The 18,556-nt window shown below is 46.5% G+C and overlaps 2 protein-coding genes across 9 annotated transcripts in view; one reads left to right on the top strand and one right to left on the bottom strand.

Moving 5' to 3' along the window:
• Window positions 1-16,065, bottom strand: part of PDSS1 (decaprenyl diphosphate synthase subunit 1) — a 51,875-nt gene extending 35,810 nt beyond the window's left edge. Inside the window, exons 1-3 of one of the 3 annotated variants that reach the window (XM_080652603.1) lie at window positions 15,797-16,065; window positions 3,247-3,311; window positions 825-945 (exon numbers count right to left, since the gene is read on the bottom strand). In XM_080652603.1, the coding sequence (XP_080508729.1) occupies window positions 825-945; window positions 3,247-3,311; window positions 15,797-15,925 (315 nt within the window). In that variant the 5' untranslated portion in view covers window positions 15,926-16,065. The remainder of the gene's footprint in view (window positions 1-824; window positions 946-3,246; window positions 3,312-15,796) is intronic. The other 2 variants (XM_080652602.1, XM_080652604.1) reach the window with 2 other exon arrangements.
• LOC308235059 (protein adenylyltransferase SelO-like) overlaps window positions 16,008-18,556 on the top strand; it is a 66,489-nt gene continuing 63,940 nt past the window's right edge. For 3 of the 6 annotated variants that reach the window (XM_080643690.1, XM_080643691.1, XM_080643693.1), the window contains exon 1: window positions 16,160-16,672. In XM_080643690.1, coding sequence (XP_080499816.1) covers window positions 16,363-16,672 — 310 coding nt within the window. In that variant the 5' untranslated portion in view covers window positions 16,160-16,362. Of the gene's footprint in view, window positions 16,673-18,556 lie in introns of all 6 variants that reach the window. The other 3 variants (XM_080643689.1, XM_080643692.1, XM_080643694.1) reach the window with 3 other exon arrangements.

The raw sequence follows: 18,556 nt of genomic DNA, 5'->3' as shown, positions 1-18,556 counted from the left end.
AAAAACAAAACAAAACAAAACAAAACAAAACAAAACAAAACAAAAACCACGAACTGGAGACCCTAAAAAGCATAGGAAAGAGACACAAAGAGCGAGAGTCTGCAGGTCAAGGAGAACAGGCCACTGTGGGAGCAGTGCCCAAGGTGCTGGGGATGAAGCTTAACTAGAGGTAAAGGGACTATCCTGGAAAGGAAGGGACGTTCACGTTAGTAGATGGCACAAAGGAGCTTATACACGGGATAGAGCAGGCACTGAGGGAGAGCCTCCTTCATGGGCTCTACTTGGTCTGTCAAGTAGGAAGTGGTGTTGCTGTGAAAACTGCCGAGTGGGGTGGAGCTCGAGGAGGATCGAAAGGGGAAGGAAGCTGACGAGGGGCATGTGAACATTTCTGGCAGCATTTGGGAATACAGTGAGGTTGGGAACCACTGTTTGGGAAACTGTTTGGGAGGAGAGCACTTAATGATGAAAGCAGTCCGGCAACTGACATTCAGGACCAGATAAGGGAGATGACAACAGGAGCCACGAGGCTTCAGTGCTTCAATAGTTATAGAATAGGGGATGGAATTGGAGAGAAAATGTCAGACAGCCCACTTGACAGGTAGGTGCTACCTGTACCATTTTCTTCAGGTACCAAACTCTGCAACAACTGCTTTCTGGACGTAATGTGTTCTGTCCTCCATATTGCCCCACTGCTGTTGCTAAAGAAACTTCTGAAACATGACTTACGAAGTCTGCAATGGCTCTGTACATATCTGAAACCAGCATCCTGTTTTCATAATTCTAAAAGTTCAACATACTTCAAAGCATCATCAAAACTATCTTACCTTCCTAATGTCCTCATACAGACCTTTCAAATATCTCCTACCAAGCTGAAAGGGATCAGTGTATTTCTCACCGCTCCGAGGTTTACTATAACAGAACACGGCCGATGTTGTGTGATGGAGCCTGGGACAAGCACAAAGGCACAAAATGTAAGTTTGAGTATTATTTTATAAGAATTATACACACATTTGCATATGCAAATATATATAATATTCAGATGATAGAAAACTTAAGCTCAGATACTTGCTGGAAATTAAGCATTAATCTAAAAGGGTCATTATAATTTAGAAAAACATACAGAATTCTGTTCTTGCTAAATAATAGTACTGTTTATGTTTATTTTTATAACCAGGACCTCGAGAACCCACAAAATCAAAGAAAGACTAAACCATGTTTCTTGTGTTCTAAGTTTTATTATATTCCTTTTTTTAAAAAAATATATTTTATTGATTTTTTACAGAGAGGAAGAGAGAGGGATAGAAAGTTAGAAACATCGATGAGAGAGAGACATCGATCAGCTGCCTCCTGCACGCCCCCTACTGGGGATGTGCCCGCAACCCAGGTACATGCCCTTGACCGGAATCGAACCTGGGACCCTTTAGTCCGCAGGCCGACGCTCTATCTACTGAGCCAAACCAGTTAGGGCAAGTTTTATTATATTCCTACTAGTGGCCTGACGCATGAAATTTGTGCGGGGGTTGGGGGATGGGGAGAGTGTCCTTCAGCCCAGCCTGCACCCTCTCCAATCGGACATCCCTCTCGCAATCTGGGACCGCTGGCTCCTAACCACTCACCTGCCTGATTGCCCCTAAACCCTCTGCCTGCCTGCCTGATTGCCCCTAACCTCTCTGCCTGCCCCTAATTGCCTCTGCCTGCCTGCCTGATCGCCCCTAACTGCCCTCCCCTGCCGGCCCGATCTTGCCCCCAACTGCCCTCCCCTTCTGGCCCAATCTTGCCCCTGACTGCCCTCCCCTGCCGGCCTGATCTCGTCCCCAACTGCCCTCCCCTGCCAGCCTGATCGCCCCTAAAGGCCTCTGCCTTGGCCCCCACCACCATGGCTTTGTCCGGAAGGAAGTCGGATGTCCAAAAGATGGCCAGTCGACCTGGTCTAATTAGCATATTACCCTTTTAGTGGTATAGACAGATTATATAGGACAGGATTGCTTAAATGAGGGGGATAAGCCTTTTTCATCAGGAGAAGATGCTCTTGGCAGACAAAAATACATAATCCCTATATCTGGACTGATAGCCAGCCATATGCACTATACTGCCAAACTGGGCATTAAAAAATTGAACCACTTTCTTACACTTTACACCAAACAGCTGTTGCCCTTAAAACCCCTCCTCAGCCTCCACCTTAGGTTCTGCCTTTGCAGTTCACCCAGATTAGGTTCTGATTGGTCGGTTTCTATGGCAGTCAGCGTCAAGTGCTCCGCCTCCTAGGCAGCCATTGGCTCCTCACAGTTGACCCATATTTGGTTCTGATTGGTCGGTTTCTATGCCAGTCAGCATCAAATGCTCCGCCTCCTAGGCAGCCATTGGCTCCTTGCACTTCACCCAGATTTGGTTCTGATTGGTTGGTTTCTATGCCAGTCAGCGTCAAAAGCTCTGCCTCCTTGGCAGCCATTGGCTCCTTGCACTTCACTCAGATTTGGTTCTGATTGGTCGGTTTCTATGCCAGTCAGCATTTCCAGGCCTATCAACAGGCCTGATCAGAGAGGCGGGGCTGATCAGCAGCCCCAGTGGTGGCCAGAGAGAATGAGAGGCGCGGCTGCTGGCCAGGCCCTGAGAGAAAGAAAGAGTCAAGGGCTGATCAACAGCTGCCTCGGAGGCTACAGATCAGACCCTGCTTCTCCCTCCAGGCCTCTCTTCGGGCCTGATCTGCAGCCCCCTTGGCAGTCAGTGCTGGGTCGCAGTGCCAGTAGCAGCGGCAGTCAGTGCTGAGTCGCCACGGCAACCCAGCACTGACTTCCGGTCAGTCGAGCCTTTGGTTGTTTTGGATGTTACGGACCCTGGATTTTTATATATTAGGATATATTTTTAAAAGGGAGAGATCACACAGAGCAGATATTATAGCAGTTATCCAAACAACAAATTCAGTTTGTTGGACTAGACCAGTGGTCGGCAAACTGCTGCTCGTGAGCCATATGTGGCTCGCAAGCCGCGGTTTGCCACTTTGTTGACTAATGAGTTTGCCGACCACTGACCTAGACTCTCGATTCCAATAATTACAGGCTGTTGTTGTTCCTTGTGATTAAGCCCCTATCCCAGTGGTCGGCAAACTCATTAGTCAACAGAGCGGCAAACCGCGTCTCGCGAGCTGCAGTTTGCCAACCACTGGACTAGACCAACAAATTTAGAATAGAAATTTACTGGCAATATGGCTAATAATTTTGGTAGTTGCAATACAAATGATAAACTTACCGTGATATACTGTACATATTTAGACAGGCAGATGTTAAACTCTTCATAAGATAAAAACAGGACATCTATAAAATAAAAATATGAAGAAACTTGTAAGAATATTCATGAAAAACTTGTTTATCGCACTAGATAAATAAAAACTCTCACAGGACAGACTGATGGTTGCCAGAGGGGCACGGCGTTGGGGAACTGGGTGAAAAAGGTGAAAGGATCGAGAGGTACAAATTGGTAGTTACAAAATAATCACAGGGATATAACGTACATTTGATCTTAGCCAAAAGGCTGAGAAGCGATGGGGGATGTAAAATACATCAAAGGGAATATAGTTAATAGTGTTATAATAACTATGTATGGTGCCAGGTGGGTACTGGAAATATGGGGAGGAACACTTTGTAAAGTATATGATTGTCTAACCACAATGCTGTACACCTGAAACTAATGTAAAATAATACTGAATGTACACTGTAATTGAAAAATAAAAATTTAAGGAGCAAAAAAGTAAGAAGAAACTCACATAATTCATGATAAACATAATCTTTTTTTGTTGTTGTTAATCCTCATCTGAGGATATTTTTCCATTAATTTTTCAGAGAGTGGAAGGGAGGGGGAGACAGAGAGAGACACATTGACTGGTTGCCTCCCACATGCACCCTGACCAGGGCTGGGATCCAGCCTGCAATGGAGGTACATGCCCTTGACCGCAATCAAACCTGGACCATTCAGTCCGTGGACTAAAGCTCTATCTGCTGAGCCAAACCCAGTAGAACAGTGGTCGGCAAACTCATTAATCAACAGAGCGGCAAACTGCGGCTCACGAGCCGCATGTGGCTCACGAGCCGTGGTTTGCCGACCACTGCACTAGGGCAATATAATCTTTAAGTTGTCTATTTATAGGTAGATTGCAAACTTTAGAAAAATTATCATAGACGTTTCTCTTCCTTATTACAAAAGCAATATTAGTCATTATAGAAAATGAGTAAGAAAAAGACAGAAAATAAAAACATCTATAATCTATCCCTTCCCCTCAAAGAAAGCTACAGTTTCCATATTCTTATCTATCTTTCCAGATCTGAAAAGTAGTTTTAAACAATTTCCTTCCATTTAACTAAGATTGGTTAGAGAATAGTAAAGATTAGTATTATTTACATTCTTTTAAATTCTTACACTGATTTAAAACAAAAATAATCAAGATGCCAAAAGCATCAGCCCATATGGTGAAAAGGAAAAAAGATTTCAGTGTTAAGGAGGTAATTTACATTTACACAAACACTGCCTATTTTAAATTATTGTTCCTAAACATACTTGGGAATGGTACTTTAAAAAAAAAAGATTTTATTGATTTTAGAAAGGAAGAGAGAAACATCAGTGTGAGAGAGAATCATTAATTAGTTGCCTCCCAAGCCTGCAACCTGGGCATGTGCCTTGACGGGAATCAAACTGGTGACCTTTCAGTAAAAGGGACTGAGCCACCCCAGCCAGGGCGGTACTTCTTGATATGGCATAAAAACAAATAGCTCAGCAGCACATTCTGATAAACTATAATAATAAAAGGGTAATATGCTAATTAGGCCAGATGTCATTCTGGACAAAGCCGGAAGTCGGAGCGAAGCCCGAGTCCTGGGTGCCTGCTGGCGGCCGGAGGGAAGGCAGCCGGGTCCCGGGTGCCAGAGGGAAGCCAGTGCCAGCAGCCAGTTGAAGGAAAGCCTACTCTTGCATGAATTTTCATGCATCAGGCCTCTAGTATTAACATAATCAGAGATCACGAACAACAGAACTTCCAGAAGATTCAGAGGTGGTGATGATGCATATTAGTTACAACAATTATCCTAATATATAAAAACCCTGGGTCGTAACCACCAGTAATGACAGGAGGCTGACCAACCGGAAGTCAGTGCTGGCCCCGCCCCCAAGCAAGCATATAGGGGCAATCAGGCAGAGTGGTTAGGGGTGATCAGGTAGGCAGGCAAGTGGTTAGGGGAGATCAGGTAGGCAGACCAGCAGTTAGGGGTGATCAGGTAGAAGGCAAGTGGATAGGGGAGATCAGGTAGGCATACAGTCCTTTGCTGGGCTGGCCCCACCCCCAAGCAAGCATTAGGGGCAATCAGGTAGGCAGCAAAGTGGTTAGGGGAGATCAGGTAGGCAGGCCAGGGGTTAGGGGTGATCAGGTAGGCAGACCAGCGGTTAAGGGGATCAGGTAGGCAGACAGCCCCTCGCAGGGCTGGCCCCGCCCCCAAGCAAGCGGTTAGGGGCAATCAGGCAGGCAGAGGGGTTAGGGGTGATCAGGTAGGCAGACCAGTGGTTAGGGGTGATCAAGTAGGCAGACAGCCCATCGCAGGGCTGGCCCCACCCCCAAGCAAGCAGTTAGGGGCAATCAGGCAGAGTGGTTAGGGGTGATCAGGTAGTTAAGTGAGTGCTTAGGGGCGATCAGGTAGGCAGATGGCCCCTCACAGGGCTTGTCCCACCCCCCAGCAAAGAAAGAGGGAGGCCCAGGCCAGCCAAGCCATTGGACCCCAGCCTGTCGCCTGCAGAGGGAGGCCACCTGTGGCAGGGGATGGGGGGCAGCGCTGCACAGATGGCAAGCAGTGGCTGTGGTGGGGGTGGGGCCATCTGCCTGCAGCCCGGGGAAGGAAAGCCCTGATAGGCCCTGATCTCAGGCCAAGCCTAGGGACCCTACCCGAGGGGTCCCGAGTTGTGAGAGGGTGCAGGCCGGGCTGAGGGACCCCCCGAGTGCATGAATTTTCGTGCACCGGGCTTCTAGTTGAGCATAATTATGGGAGGAATTGTGGCAGACACTGGGGACCTAAATATCCAGACTGCAAATCTAGATGAATTCAGGGACACAGGCATTTCAAAACTTATTAATGTAATATTAGTAAGGGTTCTTATAGTATACTTGAAGATTAAATTTTTTTTTTTTTTAATTTGAGAGAGACAGACAGAGACATTGATTTATTGTTCCACTTATTTATGCAATCATTGGTTGCTTCTTGTATGTGCCCTGGCTGGATCAAACCTGCAACCTTGATGTTTTGGGACAATGCTCTTTCTGGCCAGGGCTGAAGAAAGCATTTTGACAAAAAAGACAAATTTAGCACAAGAAAAATAAAACTAAACCACTATGTTAGTAATATCATCTTACAGTGTGCTTTTACACCATTTGACCCTTATAACTACTTGCTTTATTGGAGAACATGCAGTTGAGAAAAGTCAAGTCTAAAAACTGGTATATAGATGCTCTTCGACTTATGATAAGGTTACATCTCAATAAACACATATAAGTTAAAAATACCATATGTTGAAAGGCATTTAATATACCTAACCCAATGAGCCGCATAGCTTAGCCTAGCTGGTTTCTAGTGAATATGTATGGCTTTGCACCATTGTAAAGTTGAAAAATATTAAGTCGAACCATCGTAATTCAGGCACCACCTATACAGATGTTTGCAATTCGGTACGGTCATGTGCTGCACATTTTGATCTATGACAGGCTGCATATCTGATGGTGGTCCCCTAAGATTATAATGGAGCTGAAAAATTCCTGTTGCCTACTGACAACGTAGCACAACACATTACTCACATGTTTGTGATGCTGCGGTATAAACAAACCTTTCTGCTCTCAGTCACATATAAAAAAACAACATAGCACAATAGGCTATACCAGTGGTCGACAAACTGCGGCTCGCGAGCCACATGCGGCTCTTTGGCCCCTTGAGTGTGGCTCTTCCACAAAATACCACGGCCTGGGCGAGTCTATTTTGAAGAAGTGACGTTAGAAGAAGTTTAAGTTTAAAAAATTTGGCTCTCAAAAGAAATTTCAATGTTGTACTGTAGATATTTGGCTCTGTTGACTAATGAGTTTGCTGACCACTGGGCTATACTATCTAGGTTTCTCTAAGTATATTCTATGATGTTCACATGACATCATCATCTAACAATGCATTTCTAAGAGTCCTTTCCCATGGCACATGACTGCATATTGAAGGGAAGCAGAGTTTGCCAGCCCAAAATATGCCTCTTTGGGGTATTAATTCTTTTTAAGAATCAAAGACTCTAGAATAACCTTTGACCTTCCCCTAACAGCATAAAAGACTTTAAATAGAGGACCTGCTCCAGGAAGGGCATTATCATCATAGATAACTATGATTTAATACAAACTCTATGGTTTATCAAGAACTAAGTGTGATAGACAGAGGGGCACTTAGCAAGACCCATTTGATAAAAGTCCTGTGTTTCATTATTAAAGATGGCCAGCAAACATCTGCCAAATAGTTGCTTTTCCATCTTCATAAGAATTGCATTCATCCCCTCTGAAGTTGCAAACCACTACCCTCCCTTTTTTCCTTAGGCCTTCTAGCCCCTTATTCTTATGGAACCCCAAATGTACATATGTAATTGGTTATTTTCTCCTCTTCATATGTTTTATGTCATTTAATTATTTGATCAGCCAAAAGAACTAAGAAGGGAAATATAAAAGTAAAAAGCCCCTACAGAACTGTGTACATTATGTGATCCCACTAGAAATTTACACACACACACACACACACACACACGATAGGGTTTGAAAGCATATAAACCAGGGTATTAAAAATAGTTATTTTAAAATTAAGAATGTTTTTTTTTTTGGGGGGGGGGGGTTAATTCCTTGTTTACTAGAGACCTGACTTGCATGAAATTCATGCAAGAGTAGGTCTTCCTTCCCCCAGCTGCCGGAACCAGGCTTCCCTCCGGCTGCTGGCAGGCACCTGGGAACCAGGCTTCCTTCACAGCCTAGGCTTCATCTGGAAGGTCAGCCCGTCAAAGTAGCATATTACACTTTGTTTTAATGTTCTTTACTGAAGTCTTTTATTTGTTTATTTATTTTTAAATTTAATAAATTTTTATTGTTCAGATTATTACAATTGTTCCTCTTTTTTCCCCCCATAGCTCCCCTCCACCCAGTTCCCACACCACCCTCTGCCCTTACCTCCCCCACACTGTCCTCATCCATAGATGTACGATTTTTGTCCAGTCTCTTCCCGCACCCCCACACCCCTTCCCCCGAGAATTGTCACTCCACTCCCTTTCTATGCCCCTGATTCTATTATATTCACCAGTTTATTCTGTTTATCAGATTTTTTATTCACTTGATTTTTAGATTCACTTGTTGATAGACATGTATTTGTTGTTCATAATTTTTATCTTTACCTTTTTCTTCTTCTTCCTCTTCTTAAAGAATACCTTTCAGCATTTCATATAATACTGGTTTGGTGGTGATGAACTCCTTTAGCTTTTTCTTATCTGTGAAGCTCTTTATCTGACCTTCAATTCTGAATGATAGTTTGTTGGGTAGAGTAATCTTGGTTGTAGGTTCTTGCTATTCATCACTTTGAATATTTCTTGCCACTCATGTCTGGCATGCATAGTTTCTGTTAAGAAATCAGCTGACAGTCGTATGGGTGCTCCCTTGTAGGTAATTAACTGTTTTTCTCTTGCTGCTTTTAATATTCTGTCTTTTGCTCTTGGCATTTTAATTATGATGTGTCTTGGTGTTGGTCCTCTTTGGGTTCCTTTTGTTTGGGGTTCTGTGCGCTTCCTGGACTTGAAAGTCTATTTCTTTCACCAGGTGGGGGAAGTTTTCAGTCATTATTTCTTCCAATAGGTTTTCAGTATCTTGCTTTCTCTCTTCTTCTGGTACCCCCATAATTCGGATGTTGGTACGCTTGAGGTTGTCCCAGAGGCTCCTTACACTATCTTCAAATTTTTGGATTCTTTTTTCTTTTTGCTTTTCCGGTTGAGTGTTTTTTGCTTCTTTGTATTTCAACTCTTTGACTTGATTCTTGCAGTCCTCTAGTCTGCTATTAAGTCTCTGTATAATATGTTTTATTTCAGTCAGTGTATGTTTAATTTCTAGTTGGTCCTTTTTCATATCCTCGAAGGTCTCACTAAATTTATCGGCCTTTTCTAGGAAATTCTTGAAAAACCTTATAACCGTGGTTTTGAAGTCTATATCCAGTCATTTCCTTTCCTCCATTTCTTTCATTTGTGATCTGTTTCTTTGTCTCCACATTTTCGCTGCTTCCCTGAGTTGGTAGAGTAGCTTTGTGTGCTAGGTGTCCTATAGGGCCCAGTGGCTCAGCCTCCCCCAGTTACCTGAGGTGGACACTCTTGGTGCACCCTTTTGTGGGCTGTGTGCACAGCCTTGTTGTAGTTAAGTCTTGATTGTTGTTGGTATCACTGGGAGGAATTGACCTCCAGGCCAACTGGCTGTGTGGATCAGCTGTGTCTACGCCAGAAGAACTTCTGTGCTGGAGACACCCTTATGAGACAAGACTTGCAAAATTGCAAAAGCCTCTGTGCTCAGCTTGGATGGGGCGGAGTCTCAGGGTGGAGCAGGCAGCCTTGGTTTCCCATCAGCCCTGCTCTATGAAGGCCCTGGGTCTCCTTGTCCCTTGGTAATAGCTGCAAGCACCTTTGAGAGAAAACCGCCCTCGAGTTTCGCCTGCTGCCCGACAGTCCAGTTTCTCCCCGAATGAGTCGGGGTTCCCAGAAACTCACCCAGAACTGGAGTTCAGCGTAGTTGGGAGCTTCCGTCTCCCTCCCGCTTTAGAAAGCCAGCCGCACACTCAGCCGCCTGTGCACTCAGCAGTCAGTCTTCTCTGCACGCGCGCGCCTCCGGACCTCTGCCTTCCTCAGCTCCCCTGAGTCTCAGTGTGCTTTCTCTTTTCCTGACAGTTCAGATTCCCCCCAAATGAGTGTGGGTTCCCAGAGTCTCGCCCGGGACTGGAGTTCATCACAGTCGGGAGCTTCCGTCTCCCTCCCGCTTTAGAAAGCCAGCTGCGCACACAGCCGCCCATGCACACAGCCGCCCGTCCTCTCCATGCGCGTCTCCGTACCTCAGCCTTTTGCAGCTCCTCTGAGTCTCAAAGTGTGTTCCTCTTTACTTCTAGTTGTAGAATTTCCACTTAGCAAGCTTTCCTGTAGTTATAGATGGTGTCCGTTTTGTCTTTTAGTTGTAGTTTTGATATTGTTGTGCGAGGCAGCTGTTTAGGTGTTTACCTATGCCGCCATCTTGGTTTCTCTCTACACTTTTATTATTATAGATGTTTTCTGATTTTTCTCTAGTAAATATATTTTGCTTTAGACATAGTTAAAAAACAGTAAGCCATGGCCGGTGTGGCGCAGTTGGTTGGAAGGTCCTTCAGTACATCAGAAGGTGGCAGGTTCAATTCCCAGTCAGGGCACATACCCAGGTTGTGGTGTGATCCCCAGTTGGGGTGTGTTTGGGAGGCAACTGATCGATGTTTCTCTCCCACTTCCTCTCTCTAAAATCAATTAAATAAAAAAAAGACAATAAAGTTTGACTTTTCCAGGAAGGCAGGGCCAAGGAAGATTTTCTAGTTCTTTCCATCATAGCATTACACATTCACTAAGCCAATAAGAACATTTATGGTGTCCCAGGCAATTACAATATCCCAAGGAAACAAAGTGCTAATCTTTTTTTGAATTTATCATTATATGACATTTAACCTACTTTTGTCAGTCTTTATACCCAATCAATTTCCATGAATTCAGTATCTATATATATAAAATCCTAATATGCAAATAGACCAAACGGCAGAACAACCAAATAACCAATTGCTATGACGTGTGCTGACCACCAGGGGGCGCACGTGGAACATGGCAGGCATTGGCAGCAGGTGGCAGAGCACCTAACATGGTGGGCATCAGCTGTGGCGGGATTGTGGAGCAGATGAGTGGGGGCACCAGACCAAGGCGGGGCGCCGGTCACTGTCGAGATGAGCCTCTGGTGGTTACTAAAAATTCTTTGCTCCTGCGCGCTGCGGTCCCGCCGGGCGCCTGCACCCACTGCTGGCCCTGATCGCCCCTAAGGGATTCTCCACCTTCCCCTACTCCCGAGGGGCGATCGGGGCAGCAGACGCCACTTGCACTTGCTGCTGGCGCTGGCTCCATTAGCCCTGCGCCGTCAGCATGTGGGATTGGACGCAGGAGTGGGGCTGCCAGAAGACTGGGCGCTGTGGCAGGAGGGGCTGAACGGGGGTGTGGAGGATGGGCTGAGACCCTCCTCTGTGCCCACCGCTCCTTTCAAGGCACATGAATTTGTGCACTGGGCCCCTAGTTTTATTATAATATTTATTCAGTATGAGATCTAACCTTTAACCTGGGATGAAGAGTTAAAATGACATAGCTAATACAGAGTGCTCTTAACCACTAGGCAGTGTGACAGTTGTTAAAATCATGGTCTTTGGAAGATGGATCTTGGTTCAAAATTTAGAGAGTAAAGCTCTGAGCTTATTGCACTGTATACATCTAATATAGTACCTCTTCAATCAAGCTTTTTCTGTTTTAAGACTATCTTAGGGCAATGTTTCCAAAGTAGAATTAGAGATACTCAGAAGAGCATTACAGTAGCCTCTCCTTATCTGCGGAGGATACATCCAAGACCCCTAGTGGGTACCTGAAACCGCAGATATGTTTTTCATTAAAAAACACACACACACACACACACACACACTGAGTGGCCAGATTATTATGATCTCTGAATGCATAATAATCTGGCCACTCAGTGTATATCCTACATAATAAAAGGCTAATATGCAAATTGTCCCCTCAACCAGGAGTTCGACCAGCAGGCAGGCTGGCCAACCACCCATGTCCCCTCCCTCTGGCCAGGCTGGCCGGACCCCACCCATGCACGAATTCATGCACCGGGCCTCTAATATATATATGTACTAATAAAAGTGTAATATGCTAATTAGATCAGACATCTTCCAATCTTCTGGACATCTTTCCTGACAAAGCTGGGCCTGGGACAAGGCGCTTGCCCTGTGGTCCTGGGCGCCAGTGCCTGCGGCTGTGGCCGGGGACAGGGACAAGCCGTGTGGCCCCGGGAGAGGGACAAGCTGCCCGCCCCAAGGTCCTGGGCACCAGCACCTGCGGCCCAGATGTGGCCTGGGCGAAGCTGCCCACCCATGGTCCCCTGCGGGTGCAACCGGCCCAGGCGAAGCTGGCCTGGGTCCTGGATGCCTGTGGCCAGCCGGAGGAGGGAATCCTGGATCCAGGGTGCAGGGCCAAGGAAGAGGCGGTTAGGGGCGATCAGGCCGGCAGGCAGGCAGGTGAGCGGTTAGGAGCCAGCAGTCCCGGATTGTAAGAGGCATGTCTGACTGGCAGTTGGACATCCCCTAAGGCAGTGGTCGGCAAACTCATTAGTCAACAGAGCCAAATATCAACAGTACAACAATTGAAATTTCTTTTGAGAGCCAAATTTTTTAAACTTAAACTTCTTCTATCGCCACTTCTTCAAAATAGACTTGCCCAGGCCGTGGTATTTTGTGGAAGAGCCACACTCAAGGGGCCAAAGAGCCGCATGTGGCTCCTAAGTCGCAGTTTGCCAACCATGGCCCTAAGGGGTCCCGGATTGGAAAGGGTGCAGGCTGGGCTGAGAGACCCCCCACCCCTGTGCACAAATTTTGTGCACCAGGCCTCTAGAATATATATATAAAATCTTTTTACATAAAAGAAGCACTTTACAGCTTCTCTTTGGCATATCTGAATTGCCAGCATCACTACTCTTATATGTTGGAATCATTATTAAGTAAAATAAGGGTTACTTGAACACAATCACTGTGATACCATGACAGTCTGATAACTGAGAGGTCTGCTCAGTGACAAAGGGTAGGGTAGTGTATACAGCCTGGAGACACTACACAAAGGGATGGTTCATATCTGTGTAGGAAAAAGCAGGACTGGGTGAGAATTCATCAAACTGCTCAGAACAGTGTGCAATTTAAAACTTATGAATTATTTACTTCTGGAATTTTCTATTTAATATTTTTGGACCACGGTTGACCACAGGTAACTGAAACTGGAACGCAAAACCATGGATAAGGGCGACTACTGTAAAGTATTGAAAGGGAGTTGTGAAACTAGAACTGTTGTCACTTAGGTGTACTAATACTAGCATTAGCAACAATCAATTGTCCAATTCTGGTTTTGTTCCCTGATTCCATCACATACTCTCCCTGAAAGTCAACCTTGCCTTCTATAAACTTACTTTTTTTAAAAAGAGAAAAAGCTGAGTAAGAATCAAAGACATATTAACAAGTGATTTGGCTCGATCTAATGCACACTGGTTTTATCTGATTACAAGACTTGTTCACATTACCAATGGAGAGGTCGGGACAATGTACAGTCACCGGGAAGTAACAGAGCTGTGGTGAAGAGCTAGAGGTGGCTTTATTATTGTTGCTCTTTGTCCCCAAGGACTATCAGGCCCTAAGAGACTTGAACTTACCAAACAAAAGCTTGAGGCAGGTACCAAAAGCTAATGTATTAATTAACAGTGAAATACACCATGGACACACAAATCAGGAATACAGGGCATTGGCATTCTCAGTGCAGTCCCTCCTTGTGATCACTAAGACATCCTCTCCAGGAAAGCACCCTTTCCATTGCTACGAAAGTTGCTGGGGGAGGGCAGGAATTAAAAAAAAGGGAGCATCAAAGAAAATAAGTATCTATCCAGTGGCATAGATAGGTGTATCCATCTCTCCAAATGATGTCCTCATCTGTGGTACCAGAAACATTTGTAGCCTGGCCAGGACAGCACTAAAATGGATGCCAGCAAGGCCCTGAGGCTCTTTTCCCATATTCTCCCTTTATTATAGACTAGAGGCCTGATGCACAAAATTTGTGCACAGAGGGCAAGGGGGGGGGTCCTCAGCTTGGCCTGCACCCTTTCCAATCCGGGACCCCTCGGGGGATGTCTGACTGCTGGTTTAGGCCCGAACCCACAGGCCTAATTGCTCTCGCAATCTGGGACCGCTGGCTCCTAACTGCTCACCTGCCTGCAGGCCTGATCCCCCTAACTGCTCTCCCCTGCTGGCCTGATCACCCTAACTGCTTGCTCCTGCCTCCCTAACCACCTCTGCCTCGGCCCCACCACCATGGCTTTGTCTGAAAGGACATCTGGAAGACATCCAGTGTAATTAGCATATTACCCTTTTATTAGTCGGCAAACTGCGGCTTGCGAGTCACATGCGGCTTTTTGGCCCCTTGAGTGTGGCTCTTCCACAAAATACCACGACCTGAACGAGTCTATTTTGAAAAAGTGGCGTTAGAAGAAGTTTAAGTTTAAAAAATTTGGCTCTCAAAAGAAATTTCAATCGTTGTACTGTTGATATTTGGCTCTGTTGACTAATGAGTTTGCCGACCACTGGTATAGATGATATCTACTAGTGCAGCTGCCATTCTCTCACCAAATGTCCATTTTGAATAAGACGTGATATGTACCCATTTTGGCACTATTTCATATTGGTAAACGGAGTTTGATGGGTACATGGGAATATGAAATGTACCATATCGGACTGAAACAAAAGAGTCCTAAATTCAAATACACACACAAAAAAGCCTCAAGGAATGAAAAGCGAACACATACAACTACTATGTGACTAGAGAGCCTGTAAAAGAGTGAGCCCATAGATTCTGGGCAGTTATGCTAAATAGCATGGGCCTAGGGCAGGTTGAAAATCAATCACTAAAAAGTGCAGAAAGAACTCGGAGCCATTGAAACGTGTCAAATTACAAGAGCTACACTGACTGAAAAGGGAGGAAAAAGAGACTGGGTCTACAGGCAATAGGGAAGAGTAAAAACCATGGTTAGTGCTGAGATTGTGACTCTACTTCAAGAAGTCATAGGTCAAATTAAAGATGACCCCATGGTTTCTCTACTTGACATCCTCAGGGCTTTTCTCCTTGCACCCGGTCCCGGTAAGCTCTCCTTCCGAAGCAACTACATACGGCTGTAATCCTGTCCACCCTTGGATCAGACCTATATCCTCCACAAGACCGTTTCAGCCTACCCAGGCCACCTGGATCCTCCATATCTCAGAGGGTTCAGAGTGCCTTTTGCTCTAACATCTCGGTTCAGCTCTGCTCTCCCGAAGCCATGGCTGTGTAACACAAAAGGAAACAGCTGCAGCCGATCTCCAGCCTTGACTTAGACAGTACCGTAGTCACAGTGGTCTGCAAACTCATTAGTCAACAGAGCCAAATATCAACAGTACAACGATTGAAATTTCTTTTGAGAGCCAAATTTTTTAAACTTAAACTTCTTCTAACGCCACGTCTTCAAAATAGACTCGCCCAGGCCGTGGTATATTGTGGAAGAGCCACACTCAAGGGGCCAAAGAGCCGCAGTTTGCCGACCACGGCCCTAGGAGCCTGACTATATGACCACTCCTCCGGCCTTTCCCCCGGGGGACCTGGCTCCACTGCTCCCTCCCCAACCCGCAAATTCTCTCAGTCTCCGGGAAGTCGCTCTGCTATTCCGCGCGGCGCGCCCCTACTTTAGGCAGACAGATGCTGGGAGCCCACCTCTGCGTCCCACCCTGCGGCCCGGCCCCAGCCAGGCGCCAGCCCGCCCTTGGGCCATCCCAGCGCTACCCTGCCCGGTGCACATGCTGCTCGCGCCCATTCATTCCTCCGCGCCGCTGTCATTGCGCCGTGACCTCTGCGCGCTCCCCCCGCCTCCCGGCGCGCTCCACGGCCTCACCTGCGCACGGACGGCGGCTGCGGGGTGCGGCCCGGGAGGGCCCGTGCGGCCAGGGGATCCGGGCCCGGGGATCCGCACCGCCGGCCGCCAGGAGCAGCCGTGCCTCCACCGCCACCAGCTCGAGGCCATGGTTCGAGTCTGAAAGTCGCGGCGGGCGGCTGCTCCGCCCTCGGACCGAGGGTCCTCCTCCGGGACCCGGAGCCGGAAACCCGGCACAGGAAGAGCTTCAGCCCCGCTCGGGGCGCCTTCTCTCGCTTCCCTCCGCTTTCCCCACCCCTGCCCCACCCGGCGGTGCCGCTAGCGCGCCCCAGCGGCGGTCGGGCGTGGCCTTGGGCGCCTTTCCGCTTCTGAGCCGCTGGGACCGCTCGGCCTTGGGAGAGACAGCAGGAGAAGGGGTGCGCGGCGGCTGGGCCCCTTCGCCCCCAAGCCGGTCGAGGGTCCGGGAGGAGCTAGTCGTGACCCTCTTCCTGGCCAGCCGTCTTTCCCGAACGCTCCCTGGGGTTCACGGGGAGTCAGTAGCTCCAACAGAGCAAACAGTACCTTGGGGTGACCGACTGTTAGCAGAAATGCCACCGTGCGCCAGACTTCCAGTCACTTACTTCTTTTCTGCGTATTCAGGCCGAAAAATGACTCCAAGAATCGGGTTCCCGTTTTGCTGGTTAAGCCGGAGGCTACAGATTCCGCGGCTGCTTCTCGTGTGTGTAACGTGCCACGCCATTGCCATCGGCTCCTTTTTACAACCTGGCCTTGAAGGGAATGCCAAGCTTTTGCATCTTTTCAGTAACAAGTCAAACCGGGAACAGGGCTATTGTGAAGCAGAAGCTAGATTAGCTTCGTCTCTAGACTTTTGGACTCTCTCCTCTGAAAACCTCATAGGTATGTGGTGGCATAGTTGAGCCGTCTTGCTCACGTCTGGATGTACGAGCGCTATTTGTGGGTGTACTGAGCTGTGGGAGATTAATATCTAGTAATGTTGAACCTACTTGTAGCCAGCTCAGGGGATACTGGAGAATGTACAAGATTAGTACCCGGTATGGGTTAGAATAGTGATTTTTCATCCGGTGTGCTGCAAGAATTTTTAAAACATGCAATTCCTGACTATTTAGTCAGAAGTGTGTACGAAAGGGGCCACATGCTGACCTGACAAGCTCAGGGGAGGCCTGCATGGCAGTCTTGCAAACTCAGAGACCTAGAGTAACCACAAAGGATAGTCTGAAATTAAACTTTAAACGCAGTTAGGTGGGCAGTTATGCCCTCGGCTGGTATCTTCACTGACAAGGTCAACCTTTACCTTAACTGAGCCTATCTGTCTTTTTGCATCTGTGATAACATACCCTTGAAATGTCTGGGTAACTTGTAACTTCCCTTTTTCTGGAGCCCCTGGGCACAACCAAATGTGGTGGGCGCCAGGACAGATGCCACAAATTCCTTCATTATCATGTTAATTGTTCCTGCACCCACCTAAGTATGTGTCCATCATTTTACTTTTTATCCAATCCGAGGGGTCTCCCCCCCCCCTTTGCTTTATCCCACCTCCTTAATCTATCACCAATGAATTTCATGTAACCCACCTACGTCCCTTCCTTTGATTGCAATGTATAAATACAGATGTAACCCGCCATTCTCCGGAGCATTATCTCAGTTCGTTGAGGTTCTGCTTCCCGGCATATGTCGACAGTTTGGCCTAAATAAACTCACAAAAATTCTTTACAGGTTTCAATGTTTTTTTTACTTTAACAGAAGCACTGACCTCTTTTCCCTTAGATTGTCAAATAAAAATAGGGCAACAGCCAACACAATAGCCAAATCAAAATTATGTCTTATTTTTTGTCAGACCGGAAATACACATATATGTATGTGTATATATATATAATATATGCCACAGAATTAGTTTAAGTGTGCTATCAGATGAAAAAGGTTGAAAATCGTTAGGTTAGAAAGACCTTTCCTTAATTCCATTGCCAGATCTTTTCTCGTGGTCATGAGAGAGTGTATTTATAACAAATCCATGATAGAATTAATCATTCAACACATGCATACAAACACACAGAGCCAATGAGAGAAATATAAGGTTTAGGGAAGAAACTTAGTCTGTCCTCAAAAAATTCACTGAGGAAACAGACCAGACAAGAGGCAACTGCAATTCTCTGATATTTTTCCTTGTTCTTCTGAACCAGGTTTTTTGCATCACAGTGTAAGTATCCGTGTAGCTGAGCACATATTTATCTTGTAATGTATTGTTTTTTACTGAATAAAATTATAGAATAAAGAAATTTCTCAATCCAATTTTATGAGCCCCTCCCCCCAATCGTGAAGAATATTATTTTTAGAAAAGGTCTCAGGTGCTTTACAAATGAAGGTTGTTAATATACACCTGTGGCTTACTAGTATCATCATAAAGCTTTATATATTAAATATCCAACAGGTAGAATTTGCCAAAGTAAGTATAGCAATAAATACTTGTACTTGCAACAATTTTATTATTTAGAGGCCTGGTGCATGAAAATTCATGCACTGGAGGGGAGGTCCCCCAGCCCGGCCTGCCTTCTCTCACAGTCCAGGATCCCTCAGGGGCGGGAGGTGACCCTGTGATCAGGGAAGGCGATGCTCCCATCACACCTAGGCTGCTGCCACTGGCAGCAGCGCAAGCCTCGGCCAGCCCTGGTCAGCCACCATCCGAGGCTTGCCTGAGCCTCTGGGCAGCTGGGCAGCCGCCATCTGAGGCTTGCCTGCACTTTGGGGTGGCCTGGGGACTGGGGG

Source organism: Plecotus auritus, assembly GCF_963455305.1.
Source record: "Plecotus auritus genome assembly, chromosome: 1".
In the NCBI taxonomy this organism is placed as follows: Eukaryota; Metazoa; Chordata; class Mammalia; order Chiroptera; family Vespertilionidae; genus Plecotus; species Plecotus auritus.
This window is presented reverse-complemented; position numbering and strand designations above follow the sequence as displayed.